Source organism: Balaenoptera acutorostrata, chromosome 1, assembly GCF_949987535.1.
Source record: "Balaenoptera acutorostrata chromosome 1, mBalAcu1.1, whole genome shotgun sequence".
Classification (NCBI taxonomy): Eukaryota; Metazoa; Chordata; class Mammalia; order Artiodactyla; family Balaenopteridae; genus Balaenoptera; species Balaenoptera acutorostrata.
The window spans coordinates 12921297-12935363 of NC_080064.1; the positions used below are offsets into that span (position 1 = coordinate 12921297).

The window sequence follows — 14067 nt, forward strand, 5'->3', positions numbered from 1 at the left end:
CCCACCCTCAGGCCGTCCTGTCAGACATGGAGAGCGGCGTCCAGTTAAGTGGCTCTGAGCGTACAGCGGCTGCATCGGACGGCAGCCTGCGGGGGCTCTCGGGGGCCCGGACCCCGTCCCCACCGAGGCGCTCCTCGCCCGGCCGTGGCCGTTCCCCCCGCCGAGGCCCATCCCCTGCCTGCTCGGACTCCTCCACACTAGCCCTGATTCACTCCGCTCTGCACAAGCGTCAGCTGCAGGTCCAGGTAGGAAGGGGCCTGAGTGTCCTGGGGCGGAGCTCGAGTCCAGCGGGGAGGGGCTTGGGCAACCTTGGTCGGAGCCAGGGTCTTAGGGGAGGAGCCTGAGCATTCAGGGTAGAGTCAGAGCCTTGAGAAACAGCAGCTGAGTCAGGACGCGTGGAGGTGGCTGAGAGCACTGGAGGAATCTGAGTCTAGAGTGGGAGGGGCTTGAGCTGCTGGGGGCGGAGCCCGGGGTGGAGTAAGAGTCCTGGTATAGGAAGGGAGACGGGGTTCCCACACAGAGCCAGAGAGCCTTGGTGTGTGTTTGGGGTGGGGGGGGGCGGTCAGAAGTGGGGGAGGGGAAGGAGTGTGCTTGGCGGTTTGTCTGGTGTCCTGGGGACTTAGGTTGCCCGGGACCCCAGGGAGATGGAGGCTCAGAGCCCTTGCAGAGGTCTCAGAAGGGTGGTGAGGGCACGATGCAGGGGAGTGGAAACTGAGTCTGGGGGCTTAGCTCCACTCTCCTGCCCCAGGCCTGGACCCAGGCCTAGGCCGCAGCACAGGCTGGTGTGCGGAGAGCGGGGAGGGAGCTTCACAGGGCTTCCCTACACTCAGTGATTCCCATGCCACAGGACATGCGGGGGCGCTATGAGGCCAGTCAGGACCTCCTGGGCACCCTGCGGAAGCAGCTTAGTGACAGCGAGGGTGAGCGCCGTGCCCTTGAGGAGCAGCTGCAGCGTCTTCGGGATAAGACCGACCGGGCCGCCCAGGCCCAGGAGGATGCGCAGCGCGAGGCCCAGCGCCTGCGCAGTGCCATCGACCTCCTGAACAGGTGCCGGGAGGTCAGAGGTGGGGAGCCCAGAGGATAAGTCAGCGTCTGGGCCTAACGCCAGCCAGAGCCTGTGAACATGCGGATTTGCACTAATATGGTCATAACTAGCCGCATGTGTCTGTTCAAATGTAAATTAAGTAAACATTTACAAAAGTAAAAATTCAGTCCCTCAGTTGCATTAGCCACATTTCAAGAGCTAATAAGTAGGACATATGACTATAAAATGTTTCCATCATCTCCAAGAGCTATACTGACACTGTTATTCTCGACTCTGTCTCTTGGAGATTTTGGAGACAAGAAATTATCCACTCTTAGCTGCCTGGTTGTTTTTGATTTTTTTGATGCTTGTTTTTTGTTTTTTCTCTTTGTAAATGTAACCACGTAATAAAAAGTTTGAAAAATGGAGGGGAAATAAAAAGATGGGACCTCCTCACAGCTTCCCCTGCTCATCCTAACCCCTCTTAATACACTGGCTTTGCTTCCAGTTGTGTTTCCTGGCAGTCGGTTTGCAAACCTTTCCAGTATACCTACTGTGTGCTAGGCTTATTGCCAAGTGCTTCCTGTGTATTATCTCAATTAATCTTCCCATCAAACTCATGCAGTTCACAACTGTTACTGCCCCGAGGTTGAGAGACTTGTCCAAGGTCACACAGCGACGTGGCTGGGGTAGGAATTGGGATTCAGGTCCATCTGACAGCAAAACCACTGCTTCCCATGCCTTGGAAGGAAAGGGGCTTTTTATGTAGTTGCATTCCCAGAGAACACCTCATTTTGCATTCTACTATTTTTCTTAATTTCATGTCGAATGCTTTTTTTTTTTTTAACTTGTATAGAGTTTGACCCCCACCCTTTTTTTAAAAAATAATTTTATTATTTATTTATTTTTGGCTGCGTTGGGTCTTCGTTGTGGTGCGTGGGCTTCTCATTGTGGTGGCTTGTTGCGGAGCATGGGCTCTAGGTGCGCAGGCTTCAGTAGTTTTGACATGCGGGCTCAGTAGTTGTGGCACATGGGCTTAGTTGCTCCGAGGCACGTGGGATCTTCCTGGACCAGGGCTCGAACCTGTGTCCCCTGCATTGGCAGGCGGATTCTTAACCACTGCACCACCAGGGAAGCCCATGTCGAATATTTTTTCCCACCTACTGCCAGCCTTCGTATCTAATATATCAGTATTTACAGGTTGCCACTTTGAGCGAAGGGGGGCGGCAGTGGAGAATATGATAGCCATCAGCCCTAAGCCTGAGCTAGAATCCCCTGCCTTGGAAGGAGCCTCCTCCCTCCCCTGCCCTGGCTAGCATGTGCTGCTGGCCTGGGCAGCAGGCAGTTGTGGGATCGGGACAGACCCAGTTCTACTGGGCCTCCCAGAATTGAGGGGCATAGGGTGCTGTAGGGGGCATTTCCTGGCCATGTGGGCTAGCAGAGCTAGCAGCAAAATTGCCCACATGTCTCAGGAACCTAGCTTGGCATCTTCACCTGGTGGGGTAGTTGGAGATAATGCCAGTGCCTCCATCCATTCCACTGGGCCTCCAAGTGGGCTGGTTGGGGGAGAAGGAAAGCTGAGTGCCCTATGCCGGGAAGAGTCAGCTCCAGGGAGACGTGGATGAAATGAGTGGGCCATGCTTAGGGGCAGGAAGGCTTTCTAGAGGCCGGGGCCTCGGAGGATGGGAGGATGTGGCTCTTGGCTAGGACAGCAGCACGGCCGTCTTCCCTGGTGGGAGTGGCCTCTGCATCCCCTTCAGCTCCCCCTCCCCTTGTCCTGCAGGGAGAAGGACAGCCTAGCCCACAGCCTGCAGGTGGCCCAGCAGCAGGCTGAGGAGCTACGGCAGGAGCGGGAGAAGCTGCATGCGGCCCAGGAGGAGCTGCGGCGCCAGCGGGACCAGCTGGAGGAAGAGCGGGAGGACACAGCCCAGGACAGTGCATGGACACGCAGGGAGCTCGAGCGCAGGTGAGTAGCTTCTGGCTCCCTGCCAGGGCCGCTTGGATGGGCCATGGGGCTCCCGACTGTCCCTGGGGGCTAGGGAGTACTGACTGTGTCTTGGGCCTTCTACCGTCTCAGGGATCCTCACGGCACCCCTCTGCTATAGGGTCTTCTAACCAGACCCATTTCAGGAAACTGAGATTCAGGGAGGTTTAGTCATTTACCTGAGATCAGAGAACTGGTAGGAGGTAGAGTGTGGATGAGGATAACAACAACTGGACTTCCCTGGCGGTCCAGTGGTTAAGGCTCCGCGCTTCCACTGCAGGGGGCGTGGGTTCGATCCCTGGTTGGGGAACTAGGATCCCACATGCCTCGCAGTGCAGCCAAAAAACAAAACAAAACAAAAACTAATATAACAGTAGTTATATGAACTATATAGCATTAGTATTATTGTTAATTAAGTTAATTAACAATAATATTAATATAACATTAATATTTTTTAAAGTTAAAGTTATAATAATAACATCAGTACTTATATTACTAAGTACCAGGCACCATTTTAAGCACTTAGATTCTCTTATTTAAACTTCATGATAACTCTGTGATGTAGGAGCTATTATTATCTCCATTTGGATGAGATGGATGGTGAAACTGAGGCACAGAGAGGTTATGTAACTTGCCCAAGGTCACACAGCTAGTTAGTGGAAGAACCCAGTCATTGGGGCTTCAGAGTTAACCTCTTAACCACTTCACTATTTACTCCTCTGAGGCATTAGTAACAGTGATGTTTAGTACATTGTGGCAGTGGACATTATCCTTGTTTCCGAAGGCCCTTGGAGAGGTATGTCAGGTACAATAAGGACACATATCCTTTTTTTTTTTTTTTTTTTTTAATTTTATTTATTTTTGGCTGCGTTGTGTCTTTGTTGCTGTGCGCAGGCTTTCTCTAGTTGCGGCGAGCAGGGGCTACTCTTCGTTGCGGTGCGTGGGCTTCTCATTGTGGTGGCTTCTCTTGTTGCGGAGCACAGGCTCTAGGCATGCAGGCTTCAGTAGTTGCAGCACGCAGGCTCAGTAGTTGCGGCATGCGGGCCCTAGAGCACGCGGGCTTCAGTAGTTGCGATGCATGGGCTCAGTAGTTGTGGCTTGTGGGCTTAGTTGCTCTGTGACATGAGGGATCTTCCCAGACCAGGGGTCGAACTCGTGTCCCCTGCATTGGCAGGCGGATTCTTAACCACTGTGCCACCAGGGAAGTCCCAGGACACATATCCTTTTCACAACGTCACGAGGCGAGCGTTACCCCATTTTGCAGATGCGAAAACTGAGGTCCAACAGTGGGCTTGGCTGTCCTTGTGGGTGAGGCTCCTGCCTTGGGCCTGGCCCCTGGCTGCTCCAGCATGTCTGGCCGTGGGAGACTCAGGGCAGGGGAGTGACATGGGGCACCCCCCACCCTCTGTCCCACAGCCATAGACAGCTAGAGCAGCTGGAAGTGAAGCGCTCAGGGCTGGCGAAGGAGCTGGTGGAGGTGAGGGAGGCGCTGAGCTGTACCACGCTGCAGCGGGACATGCTGCAGGCTGAGAAGGCCGAGGTGGCCGAGGCACTGACCAAGGTGGGTCCCCGTTTGCCACACCGCCACAAACCCACCTCTACCCTAGGCCCCAGGTCTTCTCACTCTGGCCACAGACTGACCCCTATTTCAGGCTCACCTCTGACCCTGGCCACACACTGACCTCTGATCCCAGCCATAAGTGAACTGACCTTTAGGACTGGTCATATCCCTGCTTTTCCAGATGCTTCTGGGGCAGGACCTGCAGCTCAGGTCATCCAGTCCCATCTCTGGACACAGGTCCTGGGGTCTGTGAGGGTTGGGGGCACAGTTCTTGGTCGGTGCCTGCCCTGCTGTCTGTGGTCTGGGCCCTGAGCAAGGCCACCCTAGACCCCACTCTGGGGTACCCTCTGACCTCTGGCCGCGCCCCGCAGTGGGAGCCAGCTTCATTGGGCCTTGCACGGCTCTGGGTGCGCAGCAGCGTGGGCAGCAGGGCGTCTGCAGGGATTTTTTTTCTGTCTCATGGTCTCATGTTCTATCTCCCTCCTCGTGTCCCCTGCCCTGTCTCTGGGGGCCCTGTCTCTCCATGCCTCTTCTCGCCACCTCCCCACCTCCTGCCTCTCCCATCTCTCTGCCTTTCTCCCCATCTCTCCTTATCTTTCCATGTCTCTGCACATCTTTTCCCATCTCTCTCCATCTCTCCCCTCCTGACCGCCTCTGGCCGCCCTGGTCCCGACCCTGCAGGCTGAGGCTGGCCGCGTGGAACTTGAGCTCTCCATGACCAAGCTGAGGGCCGAGGAGGCCTCTCTGCGGGACTCCTTATCCAAGCTGAGCGCCCTGAACGAGAGTCTTGCCCAGGACAAGCTGGGTCTGAACCACCTTGTCGCCCAGGTACGTTGTGTGCCAGCAGGCCCTCCTGCCTCGCCCATCTGTCCTGCCCGCTCAGAGACCCCACGGAGGCACCCCCAGGCCCAGCCTAGGCCCACACCCCGACAGCTCCCTGTACACCTCTGTCCCTCTGTCTTGTTGTTCTGTCTCTGACTCCTTCTGTCTGTCTGTCTTCTCTCTCATGGTCTGAGAGAAAAGAAGCTCCATGGGCCCTTCCTTCCCCTCCTCCCCAGTGTCCGCATGCCCTAGGGCACCGCCCCTTACCCCCAGGGAGGCTTCTGCGGGCTGGCGGTGATAGGTGGGTGGAGAAGGCATCCTTGGTCCTAGGTGGGACCTCTTCGGCCCGTGAGGGCCTGGGCTGATCCGGTCACTCACCCCCACCTGGCCCCCAGCTAGAAGAGGAAAAGGCAGCCCTGCTGGGCCGGCAGCGGCAGGTGGAGCAGGCGGCCGCCTCTGCGCGGGAGGGGCAGGAACAGCTGGCGCAGCTGCGGCTGGAGCAGGAGGCGGAGCGGCAGGGCCTGGAGGGCTCCCTGTGGGCGGCAGAGCAGGCCCGCGAGGCCCTGGAGCGCCAGCTCCCTGAGATGCACCAGGAGCGCTGCCGGCTGCAGGAGCACCTGGCCCAGGTGGGTGTGTGTGGGCTCTGGGGAGCAGGTGGGGAAGGGGTTCTAGGCTCCCGGCCTTTTGCATTCTGTCCTGGGGGACGTCACAGGCTCAGGAGCCCGCTTCCCGGCTGAAATCCAGCCCCACCTCTGCCAGCTGGGGGCCTTGAGCAAGCAACGCAACCTCCCCGTGCCTCAGTGGCCCCACCTGTAACGTGGGGCTAATAGTTCGTATCACAAAGCGTTGTTCTGAAGAGTATACGGCGTAAGCACTTACAGAAATGAATCACCACTCAGTAAAGAGTAATGATATGATAACTGGTAGCGAATTTTAGAATTGGAATCTTAGACTTGTTGGGAAATCATAGCTGGAAGGGACCTTAGGTGTCTGTCCTGGAGGGCCTGGCTTCCTGGGAGGGGCCTCTAGGGAACAGGCAGGGCGCCAGGCTCTAGGTTCCCTTTCTGAGGCCTGCAGAGCCGCTCTCCTTTGGTTTGTTTTAAACATTCAGCTTCTCTGGACATTTTGGGGTGCAGGAAGTGTTTGGTTGCTACGCAAACTAAGTGATGACCCTTATGTTTGCATGTGCGTGCACTGCAGGTCCAGAGAAGGCTGTGATTTGTCCAGGTTCACACAGCACGTCAGGGTACAACCTGGGCTTGAACCTGGTCTCCTGCCTGCCAGGGCCGGGTCGGGCCCAGGGTTGGGGGATTCTGGGGGTGGTGCTCACGGTGCCTGGTGGGGGCCAGCTCTCCCGGCAGCTGAGCGGGCGGGAGCAGGAGCTGGAGCAGGCCCGGCGGGAGATGCAGCGGCAGATGGAGGCGTTGGAGCGGGCGGCCCGGGAGAAGGAGGCGCTGGCCAAGGAGCGGGCCGGCCTGGCGGTGCAGCTGGCAGCAGCCGAGCGCGAGGGCCGGACCCTGTCGGAGGAGGCCACACGCCTGCGGTAAGGCCTTGAGCTCTGCCCAGCCCACCCTGGGGGGTCTGGCGGAGCCACCCCGTGACCAGCCACGTCCCAGCACTGGCTCTCAGGGGCAGTTGCTTAGGAGCCGGGTCACCAGCTCATCTTAGCCGGGGCTCAGGCTTCCCCGGGGAGCGTGGGCACGGCTGGGCAGGTAGGCTGGCACCTGGCCCATGGCTGGCCATGCCCTGGGATTCACAGTGTCCTGGGGCCCGGGAGGCTGGGTCCCGGGGCCTCAGGGATCGTGCGTGCTGCAGCTTGGAGAAGGAAGCCCTGGAGAGCAGCCTGTTTGAGGTGCAGCGGCAGCTGGCGCAGCTCGAGGCCCGGCGGGAGCAGCTGGAAGCAGATGGGCAGGCCCTACTGCTGGCCAAGGAGACCCTGACCGGTAGGGGGGCCAGGGGTGAGGGGTGGGGAACTCCGGGCTCCAGCCCGGAGCTGGAGCTGTAACCTGTCGAGTTCTGGGGTCTCATCGAAGTTGGGATCACTGGCTTTGGGGTGTGGCTGACCTGGCTTCCAATCCAGCCGCTTTCCCAAGCCAGCCCCTTCCCTCTCTGGGCCACGGGTTCCTCATCTGACAGTTAGAGGTGATGAGGCCCACCTTCTGAGGCTTTGCCAGGATGAGGTGAGAAAAGCATGGCCTTGGCACAGTGCCTGGCTCCTCAGCCAACGGTGGCTGCTGTCTACCGTCATCAGGGCGCTTAGAGAGTTCTGCGTCTCCGCGAAGCCATCATCAGCTGCTTTTCTGACGACTCTCATTCCCGCCCAGTCTCTGAACTCAGAGGTTTTTCTTGCTCAACAAACATTTACTAAGCACCTGCTTGGGCCGCGAAAATTAAGTTTTTCGTCCACGTCCACGTGAGCCAGACAGAACCAGGAAGGGAAATGCTGACAGTCTCTGGTGGACTTCCAACCCCGAGGATAGTTTTTAGATTGTCCCCTGTGGGGTGCACCCTCCCCCGGTCACATTAGTGCTGACAGTCCAGCAAGTATGCTTATGGCAGTCAGTCATTAAAGGTGATGCCTTATGGAAAGCTGTGCAGCCTTGGGAGGTTGCCTGTCTCCTCTGAGCCTCCGTTTCCTCATCTGTAAATTGGGGATAAGCTACGTAGGTGTGATGTGAAGCTGTGTTGTGCTCAGCCAGGTGCCTGCCCGTAGTAAGCACTCAATCAGTGATGGGGGTTCTCATGTTTTTGCAGTCCTCTCCATTTGGGGGGCCCTCCTCATCAGTCACTTCATCCTTTAGATGCCATTCCAGGTAGGTAGGTAGGGGGACAGGGCCACTGGGCCCATGCAGTTGATGGGGAAACGGAGGCCCAGAGAGGGCAAGAACGTTCTCCAAGGGAACTCAGCTAGATACCGGTGGGCCCTCTCCCCTCTGGGATTTTGCCCACTTAGCTCACCTGGCCTGAGTCTGTTGGCCCACTGGGAGGGTCCGACCCAAGCTTGTTTCTCCTTTCCATCCCTTCTGTGCAGGGGAGTTGGCGGGCTTGCGGCAGCAGATAACAACTACAGAGGAGAAGGTCGCTCTGGACAAGGAACTGATGGCCCAGAAGTTGGTGCAGGCTGAGCGGGAGGCCCAGGCCTCTCTGCGGGAGCAGCGGGCAGCCCACGAGGAGGACTTACAGCGACTCCAGCGAGAGAAGGTTCAGGCAGCTGGGTTGGGGCAGGCGGTGGGGTGGGGGAGGGCTCTGAACCACTGTCTCTGTCTCCTCTGTGACCTCAGGCGAGTCATCCTTCTCACTCTGCATCAGTGAAATGGAACTTCATCTCTGTTTCAGAGGCTCTGGGGGCAGCTGGGAGGATCCATCGGGGACCACTCCTTATCAAACATGCAGATTCCCAGGCCCCAATCTGGTCCAGCCCTGGTGATCTGGTGCAGGGGGTCCACAACCATATTTGGAAAATGTTGATCTAATGTAGAGTCGGAAAGCACTTTAATTTGCTAAGAAGTGCAGTTTGCATATGAAAGATCACTCGGGGGACCAGAGCACATAGAAAGGTGAGGGGCCAGGTCACCAAAAGACAGAACAGAAGTACCTAAGAACCCTGGCTCTGGAGTTACATTGCCTGAGTTTCAACCTGATCTTGGCCAAATGCTGGTTATGTTACCTAAGGTCTCTGTGCCTTTATTTCCTCATTAAAAAAAAAAAAAAAAAAATTTATTTATTTATTTGGCTGCACCGGGTTTTAGCTGCGGCATGCGGGATCTTCGTTGCCGCATGCGGGATCTTTTTTTTTTTTAGTTGCAGCATGCGGAATCTTTAGTTGCGGAATGTGGGATCTAGTTCCCTGACCAGGGATCGAACCCGGCCCCCTGCATTGGGAGCGTGGAGTCTTAGCCACTGGACCACCAGGGAAGTCCCCCATTTCCCCATCTTAACAATGGGGATAATGATAGTATAATTTATGAGGATGAGGTGAGATGATCCTTACAAAGAGCTTAACACAGAGACTGGCACTTTGTAAATGCTCCATAATTGCTGGTTGTCATTATTATTATTGTACTGAGATACTCTCAGAGTGGGCCTCTGGCAGGGGACCTGAGTCACTCATCTTGGACAGGACTGCCTCTGACAGAGGTTCAGGCTGTGGCTCCTGACACCAGGGGGCGCCATTCACCTTGTACGTAGTCTTCTTGGATTTGTGGATAGAATCACACTTCTCCAGCAGGTGGCGACAGAGCATTTGAAGCAGAGAGTATTTTCACACAGCTGTTAGGGACGTGCTGGGGCCAGGCACCTCCCTCAGACCCCAAGTGGGCTCTGCCTGTGGGTTGTACCCACCCAGTACCCAGGGAGCCAAACTCCTGTGCCTTCCCTCAGTCTCCCTGCACCAGCAGACTCAGCCTCTTAATGTCACCATATCTGTACTCTTCTCTCCAGCTATTACGCCACCCCCAGACCCATGCCCTCTTATTGCTCACAGCCGACCCAACTCCCCTCTACCCCAACCCCCAATCCTGGTCCCTCTTCCGCAAGCTCTGAACAACCCGCTATTCTAAAATTCAGATTGCTCCTTGTCACTCTGGCTTGAGGCTCTGCCGTCCCAACTGTCCTGAAAATCAGGTCACCCCTCCCTAAAGCCCGCTGGTCTGGTCTGGCCTGGCTGCTGCCTGTGGCTCTGGCCCCATCCTTCACCATGTCCCCCTCGTAGTCCAAGCTCCAGTGACCTTAAATATCACAGTTTCCCTGTTCGTCATGTTTCCTCTTTCCTCCGAGTCGTCTCCGGGGCTGTACTCTGGCCTGGGGTTCTTTTTCTTTTCTCTCTGCCTGACTGACGGCTGCTTGTTTCCTCCAGGAGACATTCTCTGACCCCTTACCCTCCTCCCCCCGCCCACCCAAAGGCCAGGCCGTTGCTGCTCCTGGCATGTCCCCATCACGGCCCTCATTATCACCCACCTCACCTTGTAGTTCCCTGATCACCTGCCCCACGGCCCTTGCTGCCCCGAGGTTGGCGAGGGGCTGTCTGGGCCCAGCCTCATGGGTCACATGCACCTGGGCCTGGCCCCCAGGAGGCGGCATGGCGGGAGCTGGAGGCAGAGCGGGCTCAGCTGCAGAGTCAGCTGCAGCGGGAGCGGGAGGAGCTGCTGGCCCGGCTGGAGGCCGAGAAGGAAGAGCTGAGCGAGGAGATCGCCGCCCTGCAGCAGGAACGTGACGAGGGCCTCCTCCTGGCCGAGAGCGAGAAGCAGCAGGTTCGTGAGCCCTGGTGCGGCCTCCACTGCTGCCTGAGGGGCCCCTGTTCTGGGGCTGGTCCCCGCTCAGCCACCCAGCAGCTAGGAGCTAGGAGTCCTTTTCTGGGCCTCGGTTTCCTCGCCTTCAGGATGGGGGAGTTCAAGGGGTGTTTGTGAAGCGTCGCTGAGACCCCTGCCCAGCGAGCGGGCCCGGCACGTGGTGGGAGCTTACTGAGTGGCAGCCACAATCATGACACCGTGAGCGTTGTTCCAGAAAAGCTGACCCACGTTCTCCCATCCCTCCTCCCACCCCAGGCTGGGCATGGCGTCCCCATGACCGCCTCTGAGCAGTCCCCGCGAAGCCCACATGCAGCAGCTGACCCTCCTCAGAAAGAACTAACTCCTGACTTTCCCATAATGTAATGGAGACAGGGCAGACTGCGTCCATCTCCTCTCCTCACCTGCTGCGTCACCCTGGGCAAGTCACTTTACCTCTTTGAGCCTCAATAGCCTCATCTGTAAAATGGGAATAATGAAAGGCCCTGCTTCAGGATGTGAGATGTCTAAGTTGTGTCTGTGTCCAGGTTATTGTTACTGCTGTTGTACCCTTTCCTGGGGCTGCCGAGGGGGTGAGCCTGCACCTCTGCCCTGGCTCCACCTGTGGTGGCCCAGTCAGGTCCCCGAGCCCCCAGTGGGCACATTTCCGAGGCCAGCGTGGGGGAAAGGCCCAAGCATGCCCCCCAAGACCGCCCAACACCCCGAGCCCTTTGCTCCCTGCCTCTGCCCAGGCCCTGTCCCTGAAGGAGTCCGAGAAGACGGCGCTGTCGGAGAAGTTGATGGGGACGCAGCACAGCCTGGCCGCCATCTCCCTGGAGATGGAGCGACAGAAGCGCGACGCTCAGAGCCGGCAGGAGCAGGACCGGGTAGGCCAGGCGGGGCGGGCGGGCCTCCATCTGAGCCGGGGTTGGGGATGGGGGGGACACAGCCCTGCCCGAGGGGGAGACGTGGCTCTGCCCTGGGGGCAGCATCCAGGCTGTCGGCGGAGCTTCACCCTTCCTTGGGAGTCCCCATTGGAGGGAGGTGGCACAGCTCTGCCCTGTGAATCCCCTAGTCTGGGGGAGAGACCGGCTCCGTGCATAGCACTTGCCAGGCGTCAAGGGATCAGTAGAGGGCCCGGCAGGCCAGCGTGAGGGGCCGTGTCTAGGGTCACAAATGGACAGTTCAGTTGGCGCAGCTGGGATCAGTGGCGGTGGGGGTTGGGAGTGCGGGGGAGGAGGACACGGCAGTGCCAAGTCTCAGGAGCCCGTGTGTCCTAGAGCACTGTGAATGCCCTGACGTCCGAGCTGCGGGACCTGCGGGCCCAGCTTGAGGAGGCTGCCGCGGCCCATGCGCAGGAGGTGAAGAGGCTGCAGGAACAGGCCCGAGACCTGGGCCGGCAGCGGGAGTCCTGCCTGCGTGAGGTGAGCCGCCTGCCCGTCCACCCACCCGCTTCCTCCTAGGCAGTGCAGCCTAGATGCCTCTGGGGACCCAGAAGCGTGCATTCGAGGACAAAGGAATGCATGAAAGGAAGCAGGCAGCAGGCGTTTATTAAGTACCTGCTGGGTACGTGTGGGACTTGGGCTCTCACAGAGAGTCTGGGCTGGGCGTCCCTGCCCTCTTGAGGTTGATCCACAGGATGATCTTTTTATTTATTTTATTTTATTTTATTTATTTATTTTTTGGCTGTATTGGGTCTTCATTGCTGTGCACAGGCTTTCTCTAGTTGCGGCAAGCGGGGGCTGCTCTTTGTTGCGGTGCGCGGGCTTCTCACTGCGGTGGCTTCTCTTGTTGCGGAGCACGGGCTCTAGGCAGGCGGGCTTCAGTAGTTGCAGCATGCAGGCTCAGTAGTTGTGGCTTGTGGGCTCTAAGAGCGCAGGCTCAGTAGTTGTGGCGCACCGGCTCAGTTGCTCTGCGGCGTGTGGGATCTTCCCGGCCCAGGGCTCGAACCCGTGTCCCCTGAATTGGCAGGCGGATTCTTAACCACTGCGCCACCAGGGAAGTCCCACAGGATGATCTTGATTGATGTTTATTTCAGGCCAGAGCACCGCTGACTCCAATATGCTTTGCCCCAAATTGTAACTCACACCTGCAGTCCGAGCCGCTGCAGAGGGATGGGGCAGGTGCCCCGTGGCCAGGGAGACGGGGATGGGCTCCTTTCCACCCGGCTTGAGTGGGGCCCGACCCCCGTATGTGGACCCCCGCTGTCCTCACAGGCAGAAGAGCTTCGGACCCAGCTGCGCCTGCTGGAGGATGCCCGCGACGGGCTGCGGCGGGAGCTGCTGGAGGCCCAGCGCAAGGTGCGTGAGAGCCAGGACGGCTGTGAGGCCCAGCGCCAGGAGGCGGGCGAGCTGCGGCGCAGCCTGAGCGAGGGGGCCAAGGAGCTCGAGGCCCTGAGGCGGTCCAACGAGGAGCTGCGGGTGGCCGTGAAGAAGGCGGAGAGCGAGCGGATCAGGTGGGGTGACACGGGGGGCCCAGCCCCCAGCCCTTCACCGAGCCTCATCCTTCATTCACACTGAATCTCATCCCAGGAACTAACTTCACCCCACAAGGTTCTGGGGAAATCGCGCAGATGGGGAGTCTCTGCCCTCGAACCAAGCCTGGACTTGGTTTGTTTTAGGTGACTGTCCTACCTGAAGGAAGGGGAATGGTGGTTGCAGGCAGGGTTGGGTCCAGACTCTGACCTCACCCACTGGCATCACCCTGGAGACTAGCGTGTGTCGCTGGTCCACCTCTCTCAGCTGAGGTCCCCAGCTCAGGAGAGGGCCACTCTGCAGGCAGCACTTGGGGCACCTCTAGGCCAAGAGCCTGCCAGACCCACTCCGGGAATCAGGGGAAGGGACCTTTGTGTAGGGCCACTCACCTACTCTTCCAGGACCTGGGGCTACCTCTGACCTCTGCCCTTTGCCCCCTCCAGCCTGAAGCTTGCCAACGACGACAAGGAGCAGAAGCTGGTGCTCCTGGAGGAGGCTCGGGTGGCTGTGGGCAAGGAGGCTGGCGAGCTGCGGGCCGGGCTGCAGGAGGTGGAGCGCTCACGGCTGGAGGCTCGGAGGGAGCTGCAGGAGCTCCGGCGGCAGGTACCCCCCTGGGCCACAGCACCCCCTTTCCGGGAGCCGAGGTCTCTCATAGGTAAAACCAGGGCCTTGAACTATAACAAGCCTTGTTACCTAACCTTGGTATTAATGGATGGGCTTTGAGGAATCCTCAAACCCTGAAACCGTGTGTTTGTGTGTGCGTGTGTGGATACATTTGTGTTCACACTCGCTCACATTTCTCCAAAGACTGGGTCTGGGGCTCTTACCCAATTCTCAAAGGAATCTGTGAACAACAAGAGGTGCAGATCCCGTGAACTAGGTCAGAAGCTGGCAACCTTTTTTTGTAAGGTGCCCAGTAGTAAATATTTCCAGCTTTA

General features: G+C 58.1%; 1 protein-coding gene across 8 annotated transcripts in view; it reads left to right on the forward strand.

Annotated features, from left to right (window-relative positions):
- The window catches only part of CROCC (ciliary rootlet coiled-coil, rootletin), a 48589-nt gene that overhangs the window by 18242 nt on the left and 16280 nt on the right, over nucleotides 1-14067 (forward strand). For all 8 annotated transcript variants that reach the window (XM_057551214.1, XM_057551185.1, XM_057551202.1 and 5 more), the window contains 14 exons: nucleotides 12-245; nucleotides 848-1047; nucleotides 2808-2990; nucleotides 4425-4569; nucleotides 5251-5397; nucleotides 5787-6017; nucleotides 6741-6934; nucleotides 7207-7334; nucleotides 8423-8592; nucleotides 10461-10640; nucleotides 11408-11542; nucleotides 11936-12079; nucleotides 12872-13110; nucleotides 13573-13732. In XM_057551214.1, the coding sequence (XP_057407197.1) occupies nucleotides 12-245; nucleotides 848-1047; nucleotides 2808-2990; nucleotides 4425-4569; nucleotides 5251-5397; nucleotides 5787-6017; nucleotides 6741-6934; nucleotides 7207-7334; nucleotides 8423-8592; nucleotides 10461-10640; nucleotides 11408-11542; nucleotides 11936-12079; nucleotides 12872-13110; nucleotides 13573-13732 (2490 nt within the window). The remainder of the gene's footprint in view (nucleotides 1-11; nucleotides 246-847; nucleotides 1048-2807; nucleotides 2991-4424; nucleotides 4570-5250; nucleotides 5398-5786; nucleotides 6018-6740; nucleotides 6935-7206; nucleotides 7335-8422; nucleotides 8593-10460; nucleotides 10641-11407; nucleotides 11543-11935; nucleotides 12080-12871; nucleotides 13111-13572; nucleotides 13733-14067) is intronic.